Raw genomic sequence first — 25,459 nt, forward strand, 5'->3', positions numbered from 1 at the left:
CCTCTCTTTCTAAAGCTTCAAAAGCTGAGTCAGTAGGAAGAAATCAACACCTCACTGTATTTTACCCAAATTTTGACTCTTGAATTTTGGCTCAGTGGTTTCTGCTTCCACACTTATCATGTTTACCAAACATGACCTATACACTGATCACAAGCAGCATCATAAAAAGAGTGATAGAATAATCCAATTAAACAATCTTCTCTTTGCATCTTCTTCATAAATATGTATCACCATAACTAAATGAAAAAGTAAATATTATTTCTTTCCTTCTGAGATTTCAGTCCTGAGTGAAATTGTAAATGGCAAGTACTGTAATACCTTGAGTGTAATTGAAGTTACTCAGTGACTGCTGAACTGTACTCATGGGAGATGAAAGGAAACTGTTTTGCAACAGGGCATATATAACAGTGGTTGTATGTGAGCATGGTAAGCAGACACCAAAAAGATCTAGGAAAGTGAAGCATGGAATGGTAGGGATGAATACTTTGAGCATGTGCATTTCAAAAATATTCAGTGAAGACAGTGAAAAGATTCCTAGAAGAAGAATAGTTCTATACTTGTACAGTAGGTAATGCTGCTATTAGAGAAACTGAAGTGCCATCAAGGGATGAACTGGGTACTTCAACAGTTTTGAGTAGTACAAATTTTATGAATACATACTTAATGTCACATAGCCTATAAAAGCCTTTTGTAGAAATAAAAAATAGGGCAAGACATCACCAAAAGAATCCTAAATTACTCTGAGAACCATTGTTAATAGTGGGTACACATGAACTGTGAAATAACCAATTCAGGTTGGCTCTCTTGCACATGCAATATGACCTGTATGGCCATCCCACTTTCAGCAACCTTACACTTTAGTCACCACAGACATAGCATAAGCTTGATTTCAGTTACGTTTTTTACATATGCCTTGAAACCTATTGTGTTTTCCTACTTTGTCTTTTGAGAAGAGCTAGATGGGAAATTTATATTAAAGCCACATTCTGTACTTAGTTACAAACAGTGTAAACTACCAGTGGAAGTTCTGTGTCAAGTTGGCAGCCACGTACATGGCAATGAAATTAACCACATTCAAAAGTAAGAAAGTACTGGCAATCTGGTCACCTTCATTTTCCTCAGTGAGTGCCTGCACCATTGTATAGAATTTGCTGTGATTAAAAAAGCAATGACATTTCCACACACAACTACTTTGAACTGTTCTGTCTTTGCAGACTATGTCTTACGACTTTGCAGCCCACATCTTGTGACTGAATCCAGGTAAAAAAAACCAGAATTGATCACATTTAAAATTGGTGAGGTCACTTTGTATTACTCTGTGACTTTGTGAAGGCGGATGGCACATGTTGTAATCAGCTGATTTTGAAAGACGTCTGGAAAGCCAGATGCTGGCAGCAGAATTCAAAGGAAATTCAAAGGGCCTATGATTTCACTTGCTATCAGAAGCTGTAAGTAAGTTCTCACTTATCATCAGAATATTCTCCATGGTAAAATTTTCATTTTATAAAATTTGTGAAAGTTTCAGATCTAATCTTTGTCTCATGGGGTCACTTTGTGCTTAACACCATGAATCTCCACTCAGTACACAGTTCCCCTGAGTGTGTGAAACACATACAGTACACATTACAGTACACATTAATGTAAAAACAGTAGTTTTTTCCTGTGAGCTTACCTCAGTTAAGTCAACAAACTTGTGTTTAAGGATTGGTAAAGATTCAATGGCTCGTATTTGTTGAATTAATTCGTATCTTTTCTTAAGTTTCTCTTCCTCTTCTTCTAAAGCCTGACGAAGTAGTTCTCGATTTTCTTCAGCAACTTCCTGCACTAAAAGAACTCATCTCTGTTAGCTGGTGGCATATTTTAACAAGTAGTCTATCTGGAGGAGAACTCATATGTGATTGTGAATAATGATAATAATGCATACCTAGATGTACTTGAAGGAGCAATATGTCATTGGTGTGGGGAACAATTAAAGAACCAAATGGGTGCTTCCCACCTCTACTGTCTATCATTCTATTAAGCATAGAAGCATATTGTATACATACATAAAGTAGACAATTTGAATTATTTCTACTTAATTTCTGTTCTAATTAATGTACAGTGTTTCATTTTTAAATAAAAGGGTATTGTACAACATCAAACACTTGTAGTTTATGAAGCTGTACATATCCTAGAAATCAGTGACGCACAGAGGTTGGTAGGCTTTGCTGCGCCATTTCAGATTGGCTAACACTTTCTGCCGTGCTCAGTACAATTGTAGAGGTAGCTAAGCAGTAAAAAGTATTCTGCTCACCAAAATATGCACAATTTAAGGGAGCCTATTTGTACACTGTTAATATTTACTGCCATATGTTAACATTTGTTAACATGGTATTGCTTTGGAATATGTCCAGCCTTCTGCCTGGATTTCATTCACTGATGTATTAACTAGGAATTTTATTTAAGAATTGTGGAGGATGTGTAACACAATTTCTCTTCATTCTAATGACTGGTCTGTCTTGTGCTAATCCTTCTCCTTTGTGGTACTGTTCTTCTGGCAGATGTCTTTTCTTTCCTTCAGCTACAATTATCTCCTCCAGACTGTCTTCTCTAAAGAAGACAATAATCTTGAGCTATGATTCTTTCAGAAAGGTTGCTAGGCAAATCCTCTCTTAATGGCATGAATCACAGGAATCTGAGCTTCCTAAATTGATTTGACAAAAAGTACAGCCATTCAAGTATGCTGCTTTTAGATGGAAGAGAAACCAGTTGCAGAGCATTAGCATTGTATTCTTCCCTTTTAGACAAAGTTTAATTCCCACAAGCAGTAAATTAGAATTTCTGATCTACCCGCTACCAATTTAGTCCTAAAATTCATATTCTTACATTTATGGGAATTTATATCCTGGATATTTCCCACAGCTTTCTCTTTCTTTCAGAAAAATTGTAACTGCCCCTCTAAAAGAAAGTAATCTGGGGACATTTGGCATTGTATCTATTTTTTTCTGGCAATATATAAATACCTATCTGCTGTTTGTACTTCTGAAGCTTTAGTTTTGCTTGCTTTGCATTCTTGTGTCCTTCCACGACCTTTTCCACCAGCTCTCTCATTTCTTTTCGTTCATGTAGACATCTCTCTGCATACTCATGCATCAGTTCTGCTTTCTAAATCCCAAAAAACATGTTAATAAAATTTCTGATAACCAATCATATGAGAGCTTCAAATAATTGAAATAGTGCAAAGATAACTGCATTCATTGGACTATATCATCCCTGAAACTGAGATTAATAGAATGGCTACAATCATTTTTGAATGGCCGAAAGCAACCACACTCCATTCAGTTGTACATGTTAGGGTTCAGATTGTTGCTTGATAGTCTGTTCAGATAAACATAATGCATAATGCCAAAGTAGCTGAAATGTGTATTTTTAAGGACAGAAAAGGACCCCATTAGGCACATTTCCCTTTTATGATGCCCGTATTGAAAATCCGTGTGGGTCTATCCTAAATTGCTGAGTCACTACTGACATCTGTGGGAGGTGACCATGAGAAAAGTAGTGGTCAGCCCACAGGGCATAGCAACAAGCCAAGTCAATAGAAAAGAAGAACAGTGGATACTGGCCTGTGATAGTCACTCTTCAAACTATTAATTCTATAGTACTCGATTATTCCTTGAGCATTTGCTTAGTTTATAAGAAAAGCACCAGAAAAAAAAGTGATTTTGGGAAAAAAAGAAAGAAGATTTAGCAGTGTTTTGGGGAAAATGTGATTTGTCATGTTGGAAAATATATGAAAAGGTACTTTTTGGCATAAGTATTCTATTTTCCATATCTGTTGATCTAAAGAGGGTTCCTATCTGAGTTTTCCCCAGGAGACATACAGCCATGTTGGATAATATGAAATAAATTGAATTATATCTGCTTAAGGAAGCAAATTTGTTTATATTCACAGCTCTCACTTTAACAAGATAATTAGATTAGTCACATATTGGTGATTTCATTGCAAACGGTGCCTAATATCTCAGTGTCTGAGCAAAAAGAAAATTAATAATGACATGAATATTGGGAAGGATGCTTTACTTTCACTTTATATTCAATTGAATTCAAAAGTGCTATCAATCAAATCAAACACTTGTAAAAACTACTTAAATGTATAAACATTGCAGTGTCTGGAAGTTATAGCATTGTTTACAGACTCCAGTGAGTAAAGACACTGTACAGAACTTTTATAATTACTTGTAATAGGCATCATCTATGGTAAATTTTGCAGTAATTGAATGCAGGCAAAATTTGAACAAAGCTGTATTACCTCTTCTCGCATTAAATCACCTTTCTTCTTATTTTCTTGAATTACATTCTGATGAGCTAAAACTGCCTCTTCATAACTCAGTTTCCCTCGAAGCCTTCTGCACTCTAGTTCAGCCTGCTGCTCTTCCAAATCTTTTCCACGCATTTGCTTTTGCCATTCCAAGAATTCAGATGCATCTCCAGTCCCTCGTAGCAGATTTTCAATTCTGCAAGAGTGAGGGAAGAGTACATCACACTCTGGCTCTCCGGCCCTGCTTTGGTTTGTTAAACATTTCTAGAGGGTTTTTGTGACACGGAGTGCATGATCCCTGCAGAGAGAAAAGGTAGTCACTGTGAAGTCACCAAACAGATGTATTTTAATTCCAATTCAAGAGGTCCTACTAGGTAGAAAGCCTGGGGAAAAAGGGCAGTAAGAAAGTGTATGAAAACATGGATGTGGATGTTGTCAGCACAGTAAAGCCCAAAGAGAGGGCTAACTTTATTTACAAGTACATTCTTATAAGGAGCAAGGAGAATCAGGCCAAAGGTATGTAAATTTTCTCAGAGGATTATTTTGCTTAGAGGCAGAGAGAACAAATAAGTTTTCTCTTTGGCAGTTTTCTTGCCAACTTTACTGTAGAGAAATAAAAACTTCTCTTATTTCTGTTCCTGTTTCGTATTTCACCAATTAAATAATCCTATAACACTGTTGTAACGAGGAGAGGAAGTATTCAGATATTAAGTAAAACCACATCCTTATTTTTTATGGATAGCCAGGAGAGAAAAGCAAAGCCCTGCAGCAGGCCTCTCAAAGTCCAGCAGCAAAGAACTGAATGAGCCAAGAGTTTGGGCACAGACAAAAAATGCAGTGCACAGTGCCTCACTGTTGCTCCCCAATGCATATATATGTATTTGCTTTGTGTTAAATGCAGCTGAACATTACATCTCATGAATAAAAAATAATGTTAAGGGGAACATTATTCCTTTGCAGAGTGCAATAAAATTCTGCCAGATAAAGTGAACTGTGTTGTGTATAACTGTATGAGAAAATTTCAGTATACATACACAGCTGTTAATAATAGGTGGTAGCACAACCTGAGTGACGTGTAAAATCTTACTGCTGAAATTCTGATCCATCTATCAAAATTTCATACAAAAGCTAAATTCAACTTTAGACAGTCATTCCAGGACTTAGAATAACAGCAGTATTTAGTCCTTACCTTGCTAAGTCAGGTGGATTAGTAAAAATATTGAATAAAGTTGACAATGTTACAGGTTTTATCTTAGTTGAAATTATTACTGAAAATGTTCTGTATTTCTAGTTACAGAATACAGTCTGCAGTGGACATTCAGAAGCCCAATTAACATCAGCTGAAAATCTGTGCTGCATAGTCAGGCTTCCTTACGTCAGAGCTCTGTGTGCACAAAATGGACCTGCAAGATCTTATTCCCCACCCCTAGGATTGAGTTGCCTGTATTCAAACACAGCTGCGTTATGGTGCAGCTGTGCACTACTGGATCTGACTGCAGAGAGAAGAGCTGTGTGAAAAACTGCTGAGAAAATTGCATCTGTGGAGCTTCTTCCTGGAAGCTGCATTTAAACTCATGGTAGAAACCTTTGTCCTTGGCCATGTTGCAGGTATGTCTGTGTCCAGCCTTGTACCTGCTAACCCCATCTTGTTGACTTGTCTCTGGGCTTGGCCTTGGCCTGACTCGTCCCTATAGTCTTGCCTAGCAATCACTGGATTGCTGGCTGACCCTGCTTCCCCTCATCGGACCCGCTCTGCTGCCTTGCCAAGGTACTACGGGACTGAGTGGCTTCTCAGTGAGGACACTGCCCTTGCACGCCTTGCTGTCACCCACACTCCTGCTCATCCAGCCTGTGGACCAGCATGGTTTTAGTCCTCCCATACACCTCCTTGTGACAGCAAGGAACAGGTATTTCTATACACAGATAAACAGATTCAACTATCAACTTTGCATGCAGTCCCGCCTCCCTCCCCAACCTCCCCCAAGTTCCACCCCCCTTCAAAAAAAAGAAGGTATGTGAAATGTTTAATATATAAGCTTAATATATATGCTCCTTTTATAATGGACACAAAGGTAGAAGTGCATTTGTGTCATTATATATTCTGAAGAATTGGAACAAATTTAACAATTGATCTTTACTGGACTTTACAAACAAACACTACTATTATTCTTTATCAAGAGGTGTGAAAATAAACTGAGGAAGATTGATGTGTGGCCATACCTCTGGAGCTCCTGTTCCATTTTTCGCTGATAGAGGGCACCCTCTCTTAAAATAGCTGCTGCATTTAATTTAATAGGTAAATTGTGGATCTGTCAGTAGAGGGAATGTATATACCATCGTTAGTAATGTAAACCATAAAACAGAATGTAAAAACATTTCCATGGGTTAAATAAATCGACCCAAGACATCATAAATTTTGTTTAAAGTATTCATCTAGCATTAATCTGACATTCACAATGAAATTGCATGCTGTTCATAAACCACTCAAGCTGCTTAAGAAATCAGCAAAGTCCCCCAAGTGGATTATAAATTTGTAATCACTCTTGGACCATGTCAAATCCCTTAGAATGTGTTCACTTCCTTGCATTCGTTCAGTGCTCGAGTTCATGGTGTGCATGGATTCCATCTGCTTTGGACAAAGGAAGTAAACTGCTTCCAGAATAAAATATTTTGAATTCCTGCCTCTGAGAGAGGGTAAATTAGCCAAAAACATCAAAATAAAACACAAGAAGTATCGCTTACATGAAGTTCTCAAAAGTTCTTTTTTTTTTTCTTTCTTGTTTTTTTTCCTCCCCCAAATAATCACTATTTTAACTTCAAAATATTCGTAAAAAAAGTGGCATTACCCATTGCCATATTTATTTTCTAGATCCTGGAAGCAAAGTTCTCAGTGAGTCAGTCTTCACATTACAACTTGGACCAGATCCTGTGGTTGCTCTGTAGTTCTTCAGTGTATTGCCTTAGGACTAAACCCCCAGACAATCTCTAAATACTGCATGAAGAAGGGAACAATCTCTTTGCCAGTTAAAAATACTCCATGCATATGTAGACTGCTCAGATGACAAAATATAGCACCTTTGCAAATGCATATAATTAGACGTGATCAGAACCAAGGCAAAGCAGGGCAGACAGGATAAGAACTAGGATGGTTCCTACAGAACACAAAGCTTAGTCGTGACACATTTGACCTAACTCCAGAAAAAAATTCTTTGCTTAATGCCCAAACACGTATTTAAACTCCAAATTAACAGCTTAATGAGAAGCTGACAAACAGATGCACAGAATCACTCAAGCTACATACTGCAAATATCGTATGTACTGCAGTCTCCTGGAATGTGTAAGTTAACTGGAAAATTGATATTTTATAATTGATATTAATTAGGCAGGTTGACGATAATGAATGTATGCTATCACCTGGATATTCATTAAGTAGAATTACCAAGTTTCTCACAGATGGCACATTTTAATGGCAAAAAATTAATTGCTTACTTACTTATGGGTAAAATGATGATAGCTAAAAGAATTTGGGACAAGAATGCAATTTTGTTGGACTCTCTATACTTACTCTTCTCAATGCCTGATGATATCCTTCCTTTTGGTCCACTTATCAGCCCTTACACTGACATTTCCTCTTCACATTCACCCTCCAGCCTGTATTATACCCTATACTGGTGCAGAGTAGACATTTTCTCTGACAGATGCAGAAATTTCCATATATTTGGCAATAAACTGCACAGACAGATTTCAAGTTCTATATTTACTAAGTAAAGTGTGGCTAGAAAACTGAGTTAAGTCTGATTATGAAAATAATTTTAGCTTAGAATCTCACATTGTTAAACAGAAGTATGAATGAAGCCCACATAGTCAAAATTACTAGAACTTCCAAGTTATGTAAAACAGGCATAAGTAAAATAACTGCAAAGATTCTTCTGTTTCTTGTGGTATCAAGGAATTCTTGAATTTTTCTCATCCCCCTTCTGTTATGAGATACTTTCCCTTTTTTAAGATGACAAAATGGAATAAACCTGGCAAAATGTAGACCAATTAAAGTCTCATGAAAAATGACTGCAGTCACTATGACCAACTAATAAACACACAGCAGCTCACCAAAACCAATACATACAGAAAGAACAAGGCCAGATATGAGCAAGCAGCAGATTGAGACAGAGTGATGATACATTTGTACAGTCTCACCCTTGTAGTGAAAAAGATGAATAGAGATTTTGTAACAGTAATCAGAAATAATTGTTGGTGCACACAATAAGTGTGAATGATAGAACTGAAAAAATGTATTTAACATACGGTGAGTGTTCTGAAAAGAGGAAGAAAAAATAATAGTTGATTAAAACATTATGTGATGTCATTCACTTGAGGATAGATTATACCCTTTATAACACATAATGGACAAACCTTTCACAGATAGGAAGACGAAAGGAATAAAAGCATTTTGAAAGTCAGTAACAATATGCCTGTCTCAAAAGTTAGAGCAGCCTCTTGAATACCATCTAACTAACTTTTATGGCAAATGTATTTAGATGAGATAAAGCTGATCTTGCTTCCAGAGAAGACACTGGAAGCTGTTAGAAATATCTCATATCAATAGAGTAAGATGCCAGATCCACATCTTTCATTACACAACTTAGGCAGATGGCTTGACTCTCCTGAGTTGGCACTTAAGTTTCAATCTTTTAAATTAAGAGAAAAGAAAGTGGAATACACATAGACCAGAACCAAGTTCACATAATCGCAGGTCAGATGTTTGGGTTGCCTGTGAGTTGTTTACTGACTTTTTTTCTTTTGAAGGCAAAATGATTTGGGATGTGACTGTTTTCCCATAATTTATATGGTCTTAGATTGTTAGTAAGCAGGTTGAGTAGCTGATACTGTTATTAAAGATAACTTCAGTGTGTGGTAGGTGCCAGATATTCCTTAGACATGTTCACCAGAAGCCCAGTTCTTTGAGAAGGGAACCAGACTTCTCAAAGTCTGTAAGAACTGTATCTAAATACAGTTTTAAAAAGTAGGTAGATTTGCTCACAAGGTTTTGAGCACAAGCACAACTTCTACATTAAGCTATTCTGGACATGATTTTAAATGAAAGGTCACTGATTGAATGATGAAAGACTGAAGATTATCTGTAGCACAACTACCAAAGAGACAGCAATGTGAGTTTTCATATATTGTACAACCAAGAGTGGAACAAATTTTCTGTATTTACAATACTCTGAGCCTTGCAAATCCTAGCAGAGAAACATGTAGTTTAGTGGATTTTATGACCTGAGTATGTGTATAAAGGGTAGAAGATAAATAACCAGATGGACTGTATATTATGTATCAGGCAGTCATTATCCAGAGTCAGTGCTCATCATTCTTGAGGGTCTCATTTTGAAACAGTGATTCATAGACATAAGATTCTTCTGTCCCTGTGCTGAGTTCTTAAATCATTAGTTCACACTTATTTTCTCCCTGTGGGCTATTCTTAATACTCAGCATTTTATATATAATTTTCTCTGACTGGAATTGAAAACACGATTAAAGAAATATGGTTTCTTGCTACAGACAACTTACTTGTTAGTGTTCTGAGGGAAATAACAGGCTATAATTGATGTGACCAGCCCCACCTAGCACTTCCACTCAGATCCTTTGCCCACTAGGATCCCCACTTAAGCTCAGTGGGGGGTTTCCTGTTATGTTGGAGGTAATTTGGCTCCTCGTCTCTCCAGTTCGGTATGTGGCTGTCCTTACTGGACTTCCAGCATGTATCTGCATTAATGTAGCACTGTTTCTTGACTGGTCTTCTTAGGTGCATCCCAGACCTCAGGTGTGATTGCTTTGTATAACGGTGACTGGCAGTCAGCAGAGCCTGTCACTACCAGCACAAGCCTTGCCTTGCCCTGGGCAGACACGGTAACCTACCTCCTGGATGGTGTGGGTACTGCCTGTGCTTTTATCACCCTTGGCTTCTAGTTTGGCATCTGTCCTGGAGCAGCCACTCTCTGTTTGGTCCCTGACCATTTCCTTGTGAATTATTAAAGGCCCACAGGCCTAAACTTATAAACCACAAATCTAACCCATCCCATTCTGGCCACAGAATATGACTTAAAACCAAAGATTACATTAGACATCAGCAAAAAAATCCGTGTTTTCACTCGAAAAATTCCAAACATATGTAGCAATGGGATCTGAAACATTACTCACCTTGCTTTGGATCTTCTGAGTCTGGAATGCTGGCGTGCTCCTCATACTGTCCTGTGTGTTCTGCAGTTCAAACTAAAATCACATTTATTTTATCTCAGAGAGATATTTTTAAATACTCAGCAAACAATGTTAGCTTTGTACTGAAAATCATTCCTGAGGACTCATCTGGAGTAACAAATATGATCACAGGATCTATATTTTATTGTTCTACATTTAAAACTTGTTATGTACAATCAGTACAGTGGGAATATTTCATATCAAATGACTGTACAAATGTAGGTCCAAATAAAAACTTATGACAAATATTATTATTTTATTTCTATAACCTTTATCAACTAAAATAATGCTAAAGAAGTAACAACAACATTTCATTTGCCTATTGAATTCTACCTGTCAACCATGAATATATTCAGTTCTTAACTGAAATAGATACTGGGAAGACAAGACGTGGTGTCAGAGGATATTTCATGGAATCATTAAAGTAGTCAAATTATAGTGAAGGTCATTAATTTCATTTTAGGGTGATACTGACACAAAAGCATCTACATATCGGAAGGATGAATACAGAGAAGAGAATACGCAGATGTGATGAATATATTATGTAAATACTTTGTGACAGAGGTGTAAATTAGAAATCAACCAAAGCAAGAATTTGATATGAAAACGAAGTGTTACTGCCTCAGCTTGACTGATCTGTGGTCTTAAAAATTAATGCAAAAATAATATATAAGTTTAGAATAACATTGGCGGTTTGGAGACTTGTTGGAGTAGTATCATGGGAGGTTTCAGTGTCTCAGAATCATGAGAATAAAATAGCAGGACCAGAACAAAAGGGGGTTGTACATTATAAATGCAAAGAGGCAAATGTCAGTATGTTTGTTGTACAATCTGAAATGAAGATGTGAACTGACAACAAAATTTTAAGTGACAACACATAATTCCCAGCCTTAAGTAAACAAAAATTTTCCAGTATTTTGAGATCTATTTATACAACTCTGTTATTTTCATCTTCATACTTAGAGATATTTAAGCAATAAAGTTTTTTGTAGCATACCTCTGATTTTTCAGGTCTCGTGGCTGCACACCTGAACTGGTTAGTGTTTGTTTTCAGAAGCAGATCCTAGGATAAAAGCAATCAGCTTAAGGAGTATGGTACATTCATAGTCTCTGTTAATTTTCTGTCTGAAAAAAACCCTGCAGCACAGACCATATACTAATTTGTTTCCAGTGAATAGGAGACGTGGTTTTTCTGTTGAATGAGAAGACTATGATCAGGAGATCTGAGCACCAAGGACTGTTCCAATAGACATATCCATAACTGCAATTCCAGCTGTCATTTCAAACATGGGGGGGATAAGTACAAGCATTCACATTTCTTGCTTTTAGATATTTCGTTTAATTGTAATCTCTAATCGAACCTGTGAAACAGACTAGATTTTCCAATGTCTTTCTTGTGGGCAGCTGTCCATAGTATCAGTGCTTTTATAACCATCTAGCATATGGTTACCAGTGCTCTCACCCCATTTTTCACAGCTGGTCCGACTTTGTACTTACAGCTGTAGCTATTACAAAAATGCTACAAAACAAATGGCATTTTCTTTCAGAACCCAATATTTCAGCTTGTTTAGCGAAGAGCCTAGCGAAGTGACCTTTGTGAATGCTTTGGATTCCTTTTATAATGTTCCACAGGCAACAAAAACTGCTGTTATTGCAGCTATAATTTCTGTGGTAGTTTTCTTTTGTTCCTTGTATTCGTGCATTTTCTCCACCGAAGAATGTGGCTGGTATTTGAGTGATTTTATAGTTGTCATAGAGTTTTGACAATATAGGCACTGTGATATCTTGATTTTCCTCCACAATTTTTCAGGAAGTTCGTACGTGCAAATAAGCACACAGACAAATAAATGTGTGCTTTCTCCACAGGAAATAATAAGGGGATAAAAAATAATGCAGTACTGTTTGACAATAAAATACCAAACACTGGTAATCTGATGGGTCAGCAAAAGGAATGCAAAGTTTATCCCCCTAGAACTTATCACACGTTATAGCCTTCACTATAGTTTAGGAACAAAATCCAATGCCCCTTTCACAAGGACGTCATGAAAGCCCAGAAGGGCGATAAATGGTTTTGTATGTGTACTAGCTACTAAAAGTTAGAGTAAGGCATTTTCAGAATGGAGGTGGGAGAGTGAAGATAAAAACAAGTTAAATAGCACATGTTTTATCCAGCTTATACTGTGATTGGATTGGATATGGTGATTGCAGTGTGGGCAGAAGAAAGAAGTGGGAACTGACATTTAATTAATTCCCTTCCAAAGAGAAGAAGACAGTAATCTTTTTTAACCATAATAGGAGCTAACCTAGTGAACAGGTTTCATAACAAAGATTGGAGCAATTCAAATAGCTAGATCTATTTCTTTCTGTGGAGGCACTTAAACAGGCCCTCCCTTCTCTTGCCCTCTTAACACACAGATCATGTACCAATTCAAATATCTAGATCTGTCTCTTTCTATGAGGGCCCTTATCAGACCCTCCCTTCTCCTGCTCTTTTAACACACAGACCATGTACTCTGTTTCTTTACAAATCATGAAGACTTCCCACTCTCTCAGTCCACTGAAGGAAAGAGCACAAAGTGTGTGAAAAAGAAGTCAGAATCTACTGATATTTTAAAATTCTGAGTAATTATGTGGTTATTTATCAGTTACTACAGAAGGCAAATAAAAGTACAGAACATATTTCATATTTCAAGTCAGAACATATTTCATATTACAAGTCTCGATTATTAAGTGAATGTGTTAAATACCCACATGTACTGTAGAAGTAAAAGAGACAATTTCTAGCTCGTGAAGAGAAGTAATTGTTTCTACTGCCTATTCTAGTTATATGCATAATCTATCATGTAATTCCTATTCTGTGAATAAAAGGTGGACCTACACCCAGACAATTAATATTAAAATAAAGGGTGATAGAACAGATTAGAGAATACAAACTTCATGACTCCAGGGAAAGAGCCAGAAGTTATTAGCTGCAAAAGCAAAAATGTTTCAGATAGAGTTCACTGACTTGTGAAAACTGGCACAAATTGCAGAACAAATGGTTAGAAGAAAGAAAAGAACATAACAGGTACATAACAGACTTACTTCTGCTCTTTGGCGATTTTTTGTTTTGATTTTCTCTAGTTGCTGTTTTTCCTTTGGAGGCTTGTAGGTGCTTGGAGGAACCTAAAAAAAAAAAAGCAACAATATCCACAATACGGGATATAAAACATTCAAACTGATGCAGTCTTGCAATGACAACACTGCATTCACCTTCACTATAAATCAGCTGTAGTTATTGATAAAAAAATGTTTATTTTCTATTATTGCCCACACAGAAGCCATGGACAAATTCCAATTGGCTGGGACCACTCAAGCTTTTCAGACCTGTCCAGTATAAGACAAGACCTGGACAAGGGACAAGAAAAAAAGAAAAATCTGAAACAAGTACAAGAAAGGCTAAAGAAATAATAAACACCATAAGCACTATGAAGGGGGAAGAGTAGTTGCTAGAAATGGAAAGGTTTTATTTGGCATCTTATAAACTTGAGCTTTGTAGCACTGACAGCCCAATAAGGCACCTTCACGAAGTTAAATGGTGAGGTTCTTTGGCACAGGGTATGGCCAAAGTTTAGTAAAGATACATATTTCACAGGTTATTAAATGGCCAGGAACTGCAGAAACTCTTTGTGCTGAAATGTTTGGAAACTGAGAAGGTTGTTGGAGAAAGCAGCAACTAAGCTTGGCTCTTGCCTGTGCTCTTCCTACGCATCTGTGTTTGGTCACTTACGCACTGGGCAAAACAAGCCTTTGCTTTGGTCTACTGAGACTGCCAGGATGTACTTTTGTAAAATGATATCATTGGAGATATAGCTTAAATGTTTGGAGGTAGAGGACTCAGCTTTAATCAGAAATTTGGGAAAGAATCCACATGTCAGGAAACGCTACAGATAAAGTGAAAAATGCATAGTCTGACTGTCCTATGGCTGAGCAGAAAACTAGGCAGAAAGGGGAAATGGGAGCTGCATGGTTTTCATCTCAGCTGAAGCTTCTCAGGGATTTCAGTATTTGCTTAGGCAGAATCTGGAAAAAGACTGAATGTCTCCTTCCTGTGTGGGTGAGATAGTCTACCAGCTTACAGGACATCTGCTTAAATATTTATCTTGCTAAAAATGTTCTACCTCCAAAAGAGGTTTAAGAATTAATTCAAGAATTAATGGGAAAAAATCTGTAATGGGAATGGGGGCATCCCATCTGGTTTTATTGGACTATATTAAGAGTTACGGTTTGAAAAACTCAAGGCACCGATGTACTTTCCATTGCCTTTGCTACCTGACATCATTATCTACAGGCAAAACAAATGCCCAGATAGAAAAGGCCAGCAATTAAATGCATGGGTGAGACTGCTCAATATCTTTGTGAGCTTTTTAAGTGAAGTAGAACTGAAAGTATTTCCCGGCAATATCTACAGTTTTTTTATTATGCTTTTATGGATGGAGAAATTAAAGCCCAAAGGATTTGCAAAGGGTTGCACAGGCAGTGAGTATCAGTTTATTTCACTCTTCCCAGTCATGTGCTTTACCTGCAAAACTGCTGTCATCTGCCAGTGTAAGCTGAAGATCTCTGCACAGAAAGTGCTTTGCTTATTCCAAGTAATTAAAGGAGAAGACTTCTCAATCAGCTGTTTCAGAAATGATCCTAGCCTTGTAATTTAGCCCGCACATACCATGGTTATGATTACCAATCAGGCAGACGGATAGACAACACAGCAATTATCCTTCCTAATAATAAACAACTTGCAGTTGTCAGAAGAGGATGAATATATCACTGTAGGCAAATTGTAAATTCCAGCAATAGTTAGACTAGAAAGGCCAAACTGTACCTACTTAACTCTTTGTATAAAAAAAGGGGGCTGGGGAATGATAGACACCAAGCTTGCCTTTCCCCTCTAGCCTGGAGTCAGGTTCAGCCACGGTTTCCGGATATGTTTCTACCAGAGGTTTAGTTCAGGAGCAGACAACAAGAGAATTTTAAGGAAGAAAGTGAAGCTTTATTTGCTGAGATAGGCAAAGGGATGGGCACATCATATGTCACTACTGTGCTAATGGTTTTACATTCACACAACCTATTGCATTTGCAGACTTGGCCAGAATGTAATCCAAATTTTGTATAACCCTAACAACAAAAATGAATGTCAGTAAATTAATCTGCATTAAAGCAATTTTATTCTAAGAAGAGCTGCGCAGCATAAAGGTACTAAAATGACAGCAATGTGACTCATTCCTATACCGATTAAGTAGTTATTAAATGCAGTTTTTCAGAGCCCAGTATTAAGTTGTTCCAATGTAAAATTCCATTAACTGTATAACACACTACCATTAAGTTGCTCTGCTGTCCTAAGATGTAAATGGTATCTAAGAGCATTCAACATATGCATTATTCAAAATCTGAAGTGCTAATGGGAGGTGGCTGACAATACTCAAAACAATGACTTCCAAGCGCACTTCCCACTGCATTTAAATATAGATGAATTTGGAGTCTTTATTAAGTTAGTCAGAGCAACTCGATCCCAAATCCTGTTTGCTTTACCCCAGCAATGTAACGTAAAACCAATTGCACGTCTCTGATTTGTACCAGTGTGACTGAACCAGAATCTTGAACATTTAGTAAGAGAAAAGCTTACCATTTCAAAGATGAAGTCAGTTCATTTGTACATGAGCAACAAGTTTAAGCAGAAGGAAGAAAATTTAGAGATTCAACATTGATACAAATAGCAAGAAATAAAATTCCACCCTCAAGAAGGAGCTGCAGAAGAATTAGTTATTTTTATAGAAATCTGACTTTCGATAATATTGAAAATGAATTCTTGTTTGTCTGTCAGAGGCTTTAGATTTTCTACGATTATTTTGAAAGAGACTATTAAATCACTTGCTGCCACTTTGTGCACAACAACACGCAAATCACAGTATCTCACAAAGCATAAAAAACTCACAGGGGGACATTTTTCCGGCATTGGTATTGGCAGAGGTACAAGAATGGCTCGTGGCTTGGGAACAGTCAAATTAAATTCCTTTGGCTGAGTGACCGTTGATACTTTGACTTTGGTCGTACGATTACTCAACTTATCCTCAAGTTGTTCTATCAGTTGCTGTACTTTAGGCTGCCACCTTCAAATAAAAATAAGATTTTTAGATTTCATTTAGATTTTCCTTTTTCTTTCTATCGTACAAACTTACAATACAGCATTTGCAGTTGGTGCTTGTGTGAATTCTTTAACACTTTGCACCATTGTTAACTTCCTATAAACCCATTAATTTCTTCTTATGATATAGTTGAATTGTGTTATTTCACCTCTTGGTAGATGCTACTCCAGAAATAAAATAGCCAAAGTTTCTTCTGAATAAGCAACTGTGCTGCCAGCTTATTTTGCAGCAGGATCTGGCTAAGAAACAGCAAATTGGTTTTCAGAAGCAGAGTACATCCAGATGAAGAGACTATGGACTGACAGTTGTCTAAGTATTACTGTTGTCATCATCTGACAGAGTACGAGAAGATCAATCTCACAGCAAATGCAGGTCAAATTAAAAACAAAAACCAAAAAACAAATAGAAAGATGTACGAACCCTCAAAACAAGTTGGTGCCTGTAGGGCAGCTGAGATGATTTTGATTTGTCTGTGTTTGGATTTTTGACTGTATGACCAATCTGTAGTACTACACTTGCTAATTTCACATATTCTGTAGGGTATTACAGGGTTAATTCTAGTGATTGATACTGTAGAACTAGACACAAATTGTTTTCAGCTGGCATTGCTTGTAACAGTCTTGTCTAACAGCCTTTGCCATCATTCAAGGTAACCTCTATTGCAGTGAGGAGGAAATGCGATTGCAGCCACCCAAGTGTACCCATGTTAGCTTTAATTTATCTGTCCTGGGTGAAAACAAGAGTTAAAAAGTTGCACAAATTGCTGAGTAACTGAAATACAGGCACTCTTCCTCCTTGTGTAAATGTTCCAGCTTAGTAAAGGGTGTGGACACACCTGTCCCCTTCAAGCATTTAAACCACTAAGTGATGCTGCAACTGTGTAAATGAATAATAATTTAAAAATACTTGCTTACATACTTATCTGATTTGTTCAGAAGGGGTTTTACAACTGTCTGCTTAAACAAATCTGAGCACAAAGCTAAGCTCTTTTTCACATTCTTAATGTCATACAGATGTCAAAGTGACTTCTGAGACTGGACTCACTCCCTGAAAGAACACAAACCTGTGCAATGTTTGATCTATTCATGGGCAATAAGAAACAAATTTAGAATGGCTGTGCAAGGACTTCTCTATGAGAGAACCTTGCCGCTGGGTAACTAAAAGGGATTATTACTATGGTCTCATGAAGACAAGAAGGGTTCTCAGTGACTTCATTGGGAAAAACACTTTAAAAGCAAATTGCATTTTTATCAGAAGGTTTCTGTATTGCATTTAAACTCTTGAGGCGACCACAGGTTACTTAAGTACTGACTGCTTACCTCAGCAATGGATCGATCCAGTTCTCCTTTACATATAGTGAATCATACAGCTGACTCCATTCATCTTTTATCCACGTGTTCAAATACAAGTCATTGAAGAAGAATCTAAGAAACTAGTAACAAGTGATTTATTTTTAGTATGGTTATTAAAGGTACGAGGTACATAAAACTACAAAAAACAAACAAACAAACCAACCAACCAACCAAACGTGATTTGTTTACAGACACTGCTGAAGTACTTGGTTTTATTTTACCCTGTATTATAACTATATCTGCTTGATATTTTTATGTCCTAAGTTCTGCTAGGAAAGCTTCATGATCTTCAGCACTATTTAATGAAACATTAATAGATACTAAAATACTTTAATGGCCTAAAAAAAATGTAGTGGCTACAACATGGAAATGTTTTGATGCATCTTTAAGCTGATTCAAATGTTGTATAACAAAAGTTTTCATGAAAAATAAAGTAATTGCTACTCCCATACACTGATTTTAGTTTCATTAAACAATGGAGTTTTGAAGTCCAATATACGTGCAGCCAATTCCTGATTATTTGTAGCTGGATGAGCCATGGTGCCCCAAAATACTTCAGACCTGGCAGTGCACCTGAATTACTTTGGATCCTTTCAATTCCCTGGGAACTCTGCAGGGAGAACTGATGAGAACTACAGTAGCTGCTGTAAATGTGGTTTCATTTCCTATTGCAATACAATTAATGGGCAAATTCCCATTAAACTAGGAAGCTTCAATTTGGCACACATACATCATACTGCTCTAAGTGTTTGAGAAATAACAACATTTGAACTTCAAACAGTCTCTTGAAACCCTCTTGAAAAATGGCACTCAGATTCAGCATGTGCTATGGACATACACATTTCTAATTTGAACCTCAACTTTTTCACTCCTGGAAATGAAAGAATTACTGGTAATCATAGAATCATAGAACATCCTGTAGTGGAAGGGACCCGAGTATCACAGCGATAAGTTAATTTCAAGTTTTTGAGTATTCAGAGTGTTTACAAAAGAAGCTGCTGTGGAAATACTGCAAGTGGTGTTTTATAAACCCTCCAGTTTTCTTTCATTGACTTTCATTAGTTCAAACTCCTATTCCTTGTTCGTGTCCTCAGTATTCTTTTACAGCCTACTCCATCCTCAGAGCCTTCAATCAGTTTTCTATTACGTTGTCACATGAAACTAAGCCTCTGAATTATTATTATCTGAGCTTTCCCTGGCTGATTTTTCTGTCTAGGTCTTCTAAATATTTGCTTTAATAATCTTCTACAAATTACTTGCAGCTACCTCCCCAAGGCAGATGAAACTAATAAAAGCATATATTTGGCGATTTCTGCAACTCCATTTGTGTACTCATCATTAACATTTCACACCGTGTTAGGACAAATGGGTAATTCTGTTATGGGCAGTTGCTATGATGTATTCCTATGAGGCAAAGAGAATGGTTAACTGTGTAATCAGACACACATATTGCGATGTGCATTTTAGACTTCTGTGTTTTAGTCACAATCCTCAGAGAGATGCTGTAAGGATATGCCCAAAATGAATCATGTGGGAAAAGACCTTGAATGCTGTTCTAGAACAGTTATCCAGGTAATGCAGGGAATACCAGTGATAATGCGGGGATTGCCAGACATTGGTTCTGTTTCTAGGTTGCAGTCTTGCCTTTGATAATTCACATTACAGACAGCAAATCTGGGCAGAATCAGACCCATGAAACAACAGAAAATTTTCTTCCTTAACAATAGAAACTTCCATTTGTGAGCTGAATTACTAGGAAAAATCCCTTACATTTCTGTCTTGTCTTTGGTCACATGTGAGCAGGTGGCAACCCCAATATCATAGTTCTTTCCTTTTAGAGCAGCAAAATACAGTCTAAAGTCCTCAGATTTCTGTTCATTTGTTATCAGTATTTGTCTCCTTAGTGAAGACACCAGACAGTCATTTGGATAACAGCATTACTCTGCTTACTCCTCTGTCCTTGATGTTCGTAGCCCAAGAGTTTAAGTACTCAATGAGAAAGATGAGCTACATTCATTTCTTCTCTGAAAGTGGTGGAATTATGCGAGAAATTGTACCCATTTTTACTATTTTAACCTCCTTTGGCTGTAGTAATGCATTTGTACTCATGGGCTGAATTAATTCTTGCTTATGAGAATTTGAACATGTCCTACTAATATTCTCTTACTATATTTTTACGCAGTGGAATTATTTCTAAAAAGGAAATTTTAAATTGGGACATTTCCTCATTTGAAAGCATCTTCACACTCACAGTCATTTACATTCATGACACAAGCTTTTGATTCTTGAGTCAAGGAAGTAACTGCAAGAGATAGTAGATCCATTTCAGTAGATTTCGTTCTATACAGATCTACCGGAGAATGAGATTACTTTGGCACACAACTATCTATACAGCTATCTGCTGTACTAGCAAAGGCAATCAAGGACCTTCCTGTCCACTCTTCCTGTTGATTCTTTCCTTCTTATTCTTCACTCGAAGTAGAATCATGTGTAAGCTTTCCTACTAAGAAATGGACAACTCCATTTTGAGAATCCTGAGTTAAATACATGCAGAAAAGTGTCCTAGAATGGTCTCAGGTCCTTCTGCCACTGTTTGACCCAGCTTGGACTTCTGTCCTTATACCCTCGAGGAGGATGATCTTATCCTACCTCTTACTGATCTTTATCTACTATTCCTATCTCACAGTAACAGAAATAATAATATACACTTCTTATTCAGTAATTTTACTTGCAGATCTCAGAAGTTCCTTGCAAATGACTTCAGTGCCATTGGTAACAACCAGAACAGAACAGAATGAAACATATTCTTAAATGCTACAGGAAATGCATTTTTCACAAGGCAAGTATGAAATTATAAATCTTTACTTCTACTTTTTATTTCAACTGTGTCCTTCCTCTACCATACAGACCCAAAATAGAATCACAAAAATAAAATACTAAAATGTATGAATAATTAAGCGTGAAAATAGGCTTGAGTTAGCAATGTATAACTAAGTTATTCAAGAACAGTCCTGCTGAGGTTATAAAACTGGGTTTTATCTTATCATCCTGTAAGTATACAACCACATAGAATTCTTGTATGTACTCTTAATGATATAGTATGTGATCTTATAATTTTCTATTCAAGCAGATGAATGTGTGTGAACAAGGTAGTATTATTATTCTGCCTGGAAACTACTTGAACAGGCACCAGTCATAGGGAAACTGAATTTCATTCAAATGGATTGTGTCATGCAGTGCTCTAAGAAGGTTTACTCACACCAGCAGATCTCATTCATAAACATAGTGCCTTTAATTTCATGAAAGCTACTGATTTGTGTACGGTTTATCTGCATGATTAAGAAAATTCCAGTCAGCCGGTGATATGTAGAAACATTTCTCTTTTAACTGAAACGTATCTTTTCTAAGTAAATATGTGTGAATAATTATCCTCTACCTCAACTGAACAGAGGCACAACAGTCATCAGGCGATATGTACAGGTCAGCATCCTGATGGAGAATCCCAAATTGCTGACAACTTCAGGCTGTTGCTAAGGCTGTAAATCTGCTTCTGGCTGTTTATTGTCTCAGTTGCTGGGGGACTAAATGCTGCTTCTAAATCCTCTACTGCAGGTGCATTAATATAATCTAGTTTCACTTTGCAGACAAAGGACCTCTTCTAATGCAAGAAAGGAAATCCTAGGTACCATGGTGATTAGGATCTGATCAAATACTTAAGCAAACAAAGTTTCATCTACAGGAGAAAAAAAATGTGGTAGGTGCAGATCATCGCAGATGTAGCACTTCACTACCAGACAAAAATTATTCCAGACAAGAAAGGAAAAACTGTCTGAAATAAATCATTACGGTACTGACTCTGCATACATCTTGGTGAACAGAATCAACAAGAGATAACTGGAATGCAGTAGGAAGATTGTGTTGCTAGCTGAATGAGCTCAAGATGCATCCAATCAAGCGGCTTGTTTCTAAGATGTTTACTAAAGAACAGGCAGGGAGAGCATTTTAGTCAGAGTGATTTGTCTGTCTATCAGATTAAGGTAATTCTTTGTTTGCTTGTTTGTTTGTTTTCCTAACAGTTAATGAAATATATCATTTTGTTCTCTGAATGGATTTAATAAAAACAATCCATGGTAAACCCATGAAAGCAAAGTGACCAGAGTGTTCCTAAAAGCGTTATGCAGACAACTTAACCTTCTTTCTCCCTGTATAATACAAAACAGCTGTGCTCATGGAAAAGACACAGCAATCTACATGAACATTCGATGTACAGAAAAAAGAGAAACATCACCTTTTGAGTATTAATGATTAAAATTTGGCTATCCCCCAGATCTCACATGTAAATAGAAGGCTATGTTATTTGTTATTCAAACATGGTGTTTGTATGTGCTTTGCAACACCCAGATTATCACATTTAACACAAGTATGTCACCAGTAATCTAATTTTTAGCTTATTTTCCCAAGAAAGCAGGGCTTATGAGAAAGTATTGTCAACCAGTTTATCCTTCTCCCTGGCATTAAAGCACAGCTTTTAAGATAGTCAGCACTTTCAAACATTTTTAAAGAGAAGCAAAAGATATTTACATTTTTATAACTTTGATGAGAACTAGCAAACAAGTAGAGGAGAGAAACCCAAACTGATGAGTAGGGAGAAAAAGGCAGGCAGAATTTTGTTGCCATGCTTTCTATTTGGCAGCAATGCAATTGTCAGTTGTATATATTTTGTAATGATGTAATTGGTACATGCATAACTCCAAACTAGAAACTCTGGAAAAGGGGAAAAGCATTAGAAGGGCAGTAGGATTAATCATCGAAGTGGCAGTGGGTTGCTCAGGGAAAAACAGAATACAAATTGGCATTAAGAGATTCATCGCGCATGGCAAAAACTTTATCTGCTGCCTGAAGTTAAAGATGGAATGCAAGCAGATCCAAGAGTGAGCCAGAAGGACAACTGTAAATCATGTGAACTGTAGATCATGGGATTATTCTACTTCCTCAGATGATAAAAAATCTGTGACTGAATATGAGGTAGTTGCTGCCTAAGTACAGAAACTCAAGATTTCTATGATAACAGAATAATAATTTATATTTAATTGCTGAATTTAAACTGAAAACTAATTTCTCAATTTAAATTATCCTGAAAGTTGACATTATCTGATTAACCGATTACAATGAAGAAAACACTAATTAGTGAAGAAAAAATTGTACTTTTATTACCTTATGCATTTTTACAGTGTCTAGAGATTTCACAATTCTGCTGAAGTGCTGAAGACCAAGCTCTTCTAGTTGAAAAGTCGCCAAATAGCAAATAACTGTCAAAAGAGAAACATATTTAAAATGCAACAGGGAAGTCTGGTATATCCACTACTCAGCATCCTCTAGGACTTTAATCATACATAACTCATCAATGTTGCTTTTCTAACTGGGCAATATAGTGCTTGACAGTGAGAAATTGTAAAAGGAAAGTTATAATACTCACCTTATGCTTATTATTTGCATTGTGACTATGTTATGGTTCATATAAATCAGTTATGTTCTTTTTGAGTTAGATCTAAGCTAGCATAAATTTACAGCTTTATGAAGAATTAATATACAATTTAATACAAAAATTGTAACAGTTACCCACTTACACTGAAAATGTAAAACAAGAGTAGTTATGCAAAAAGTATCCAAGATAGGGGTCCTCCTGGTACCTGCAAATATCTGCAAAGCTGGGAGATGTGCTAGTGCAGAATTTGGAATCTTCTAAGATCTTGCCTTGATTTTGCAGACATTTCATTATGTCATCCTAATCGCTAAAATAAGCAGCTCTGCCAGCCTCTAAATGCTTGTTCCCATTCTCTACTTGCTGGCATTTCTTCTCTCAGGCAAGTACATCATACACACAGCCAAGGTGAATCAGATTGTGGATTTTAACCTGAAACAGGTTTATTATCTGTTTGCTGGATGGTGGCTAAAAGTTTGTTCTAACTCATGGGGGTGAGAATGGGAGGCCAGTGATAAGGGCAGCCCATTTCTTTGGGCAGTTGTACCATCCAGTACACCAAGTATATGCATATTGTTTTCATAATCAGTGAAACTCCCTGTCAATCTGGCAATAAGGCAGGGATATCAGGAGTCAAATGGCTCCGGAGAGGCACGACTGAAAAGTTGCTGAAAGAATTAAATTGTTATAAACAGCTCTCTTGTGATGCAGCGAACATTTTCAGTATAAGAAAGGTCATTCTGGCAAAATTTAAAGGAAAAGAGACTAAACAAAAGTTCTGATAGTGGATTTTTCAACATATTCTGTTTTTAATATTATTAGAGGATAGCTATTCCCAAACCATAGTTCATTGTACAAAACAAAAATTTTAAACATAAACATTCTAGTCTTTCATTTCCCTTTTATTTGCAAGTGTGTATTTATTTTGCGTAGATATTGCATTTTTTGTTTTCATTCTAAATTATAATTAAAACAAACTTTTGAATTGTGGGATTCTCTGAGAAATCCAAATCTGATTCTCTCATGGCATGTGTGCAGTTTGATACAGGAGGAATCAGTTCTTTGAGATTTCAATGGGCCTGCAAAGTTCACAAGCTCCTGTATCAGCTTTTATTTCACCATATTCACTTGCATCAATCAGACTTCACTCGCACTGCAGTATTTTAGTTGCCACCATACCAATAAATTCTAACCAATATGCTGCAACCAACTCAGTGTATCATTAGGCTTCAATCTTGTGCTTTAGCATAGCAACATATTTAAGCAGTCTTAGTAGAATATACATTTATCTCCTACAAGCTTTATTAAATTCAAATCTGCTCACACATAGCAACAGCCTTTATAAGCAGCTTTGATCATTTAAGTGTCAATGCAGCTTGGCAAAGGGAATCACAAGCCGCTTAAAAAAATATAAGCCAATGACCTTAGACTCTCAACTTGTTGATAAGGGAAAATCTTCTGGGATCTCCCCTTTGTCTATGATTAATGGAGGCTTTTGACTGGACCAGTCCTGACAATCCAATTATAGCAACACTCAGCTTAAAGGTATAATTTACGTGATCCAGACACTGAAAAACAAGGCTTTGGAGAAACGGAGACAATGAAGCATTACCATTTAGAATAAACTCAATCTTCTATGAATTTTGTCCCTGACGTTCCCTTTAGGTTGTTACTTGATTTAGACTTGCAAGTCTTTCCTGGGACTGTGACAGAAGCAGCCAGAATTGAAGTAAAAATGAAATAACTTTTAAAACATAAAATGTAGATGTGCTTCTGTTAGCTGTGTTTTAACATTTTCAATCATTTTGAATGAAATAGTCTGGACATTACAGAGTACCCCCAAAAGACTCAGAGAACCAATGCCAGTGCAATTCATTATTCCAGTTCTTTT

At 36.8% G+C, this 25,459-nt stretch overlaps 1 protein-coding gene across 4 annotated transcripts in view; it reads right to left on the reverse strand.

Annotated features, from left to right (window-relative positions):
* The window catches only part of CFAP99 (cilia and flagella associated protein 99), a 42,382-nt gene that overhangs the window by 9,257 nt on the left and 7,666 nt on the right, over positions 1 to 25,459 (reverse strand). For 3 of the 4 annotated variants that reach the window (XM_032444085.1, XM_015862665.2, XM_015862664.2), the window contains exons 4-13: positions 23,301 to 23,395; positions 18,054 to 18,166; positions 16,524 to 16,698; positions 13,637 to 13,717; positions 11,550 to 11,615; positions 10,496 to 10,567; positions 6,518 to 6,606; positions 4,289 to 4,493; positions 3,003 to 3,144; positions 1,673 to 1,824 (exon numbers count right to left, since the gene is read on the reverse strand). In XM_032444085.1, coding sequence (XP_032299976.1) covers positions 1,673 to 1,824; positions 3,003 to 3,144; positions 4,289 to 4,493; positions 6,518 to 6,606; positions 10,496 to 10,567; positions 11,550 to 11,615; positions 13,637 to 13,717; positions 16,524 to 16,698; positions 18,054 to 18,166; positions 23,301 to 23,395 — 1,190 coding nt within the window. The remainder of the gene's footprint in view (positions 1 to 1,672; positions 1,825 to 3,002; positions 3,145 to 4,288; positions 4,494 to 6,517; positions 6,607 to 10,495; positions 10,568 to 11,549; positions 11,616 to 13,636; positions 13,718 to 16,523; positions 16,699 to 18,053; positions 18,167 to 23,300; positions 23,396 to 25,459) is intronic. The other variant, XM_032444086.1, reaches the window with a different exon arrangement.

The sequence above is a fragment of the Coturnix japonica genome, chromosome 4 (assembly GCF_001577835.2).
Source record: "Coturnix japonica isolate 7356 chromosome 4, Coturnix japonica 2.1, whole genome shotgun sequence".
In the NCBI taxonomy this organism is placed as follows: Eukaryota; Metazoa; Chordata; class Aves; order Galliformes; family Phasianidae; genus Coturnix; species Coturnix japonica.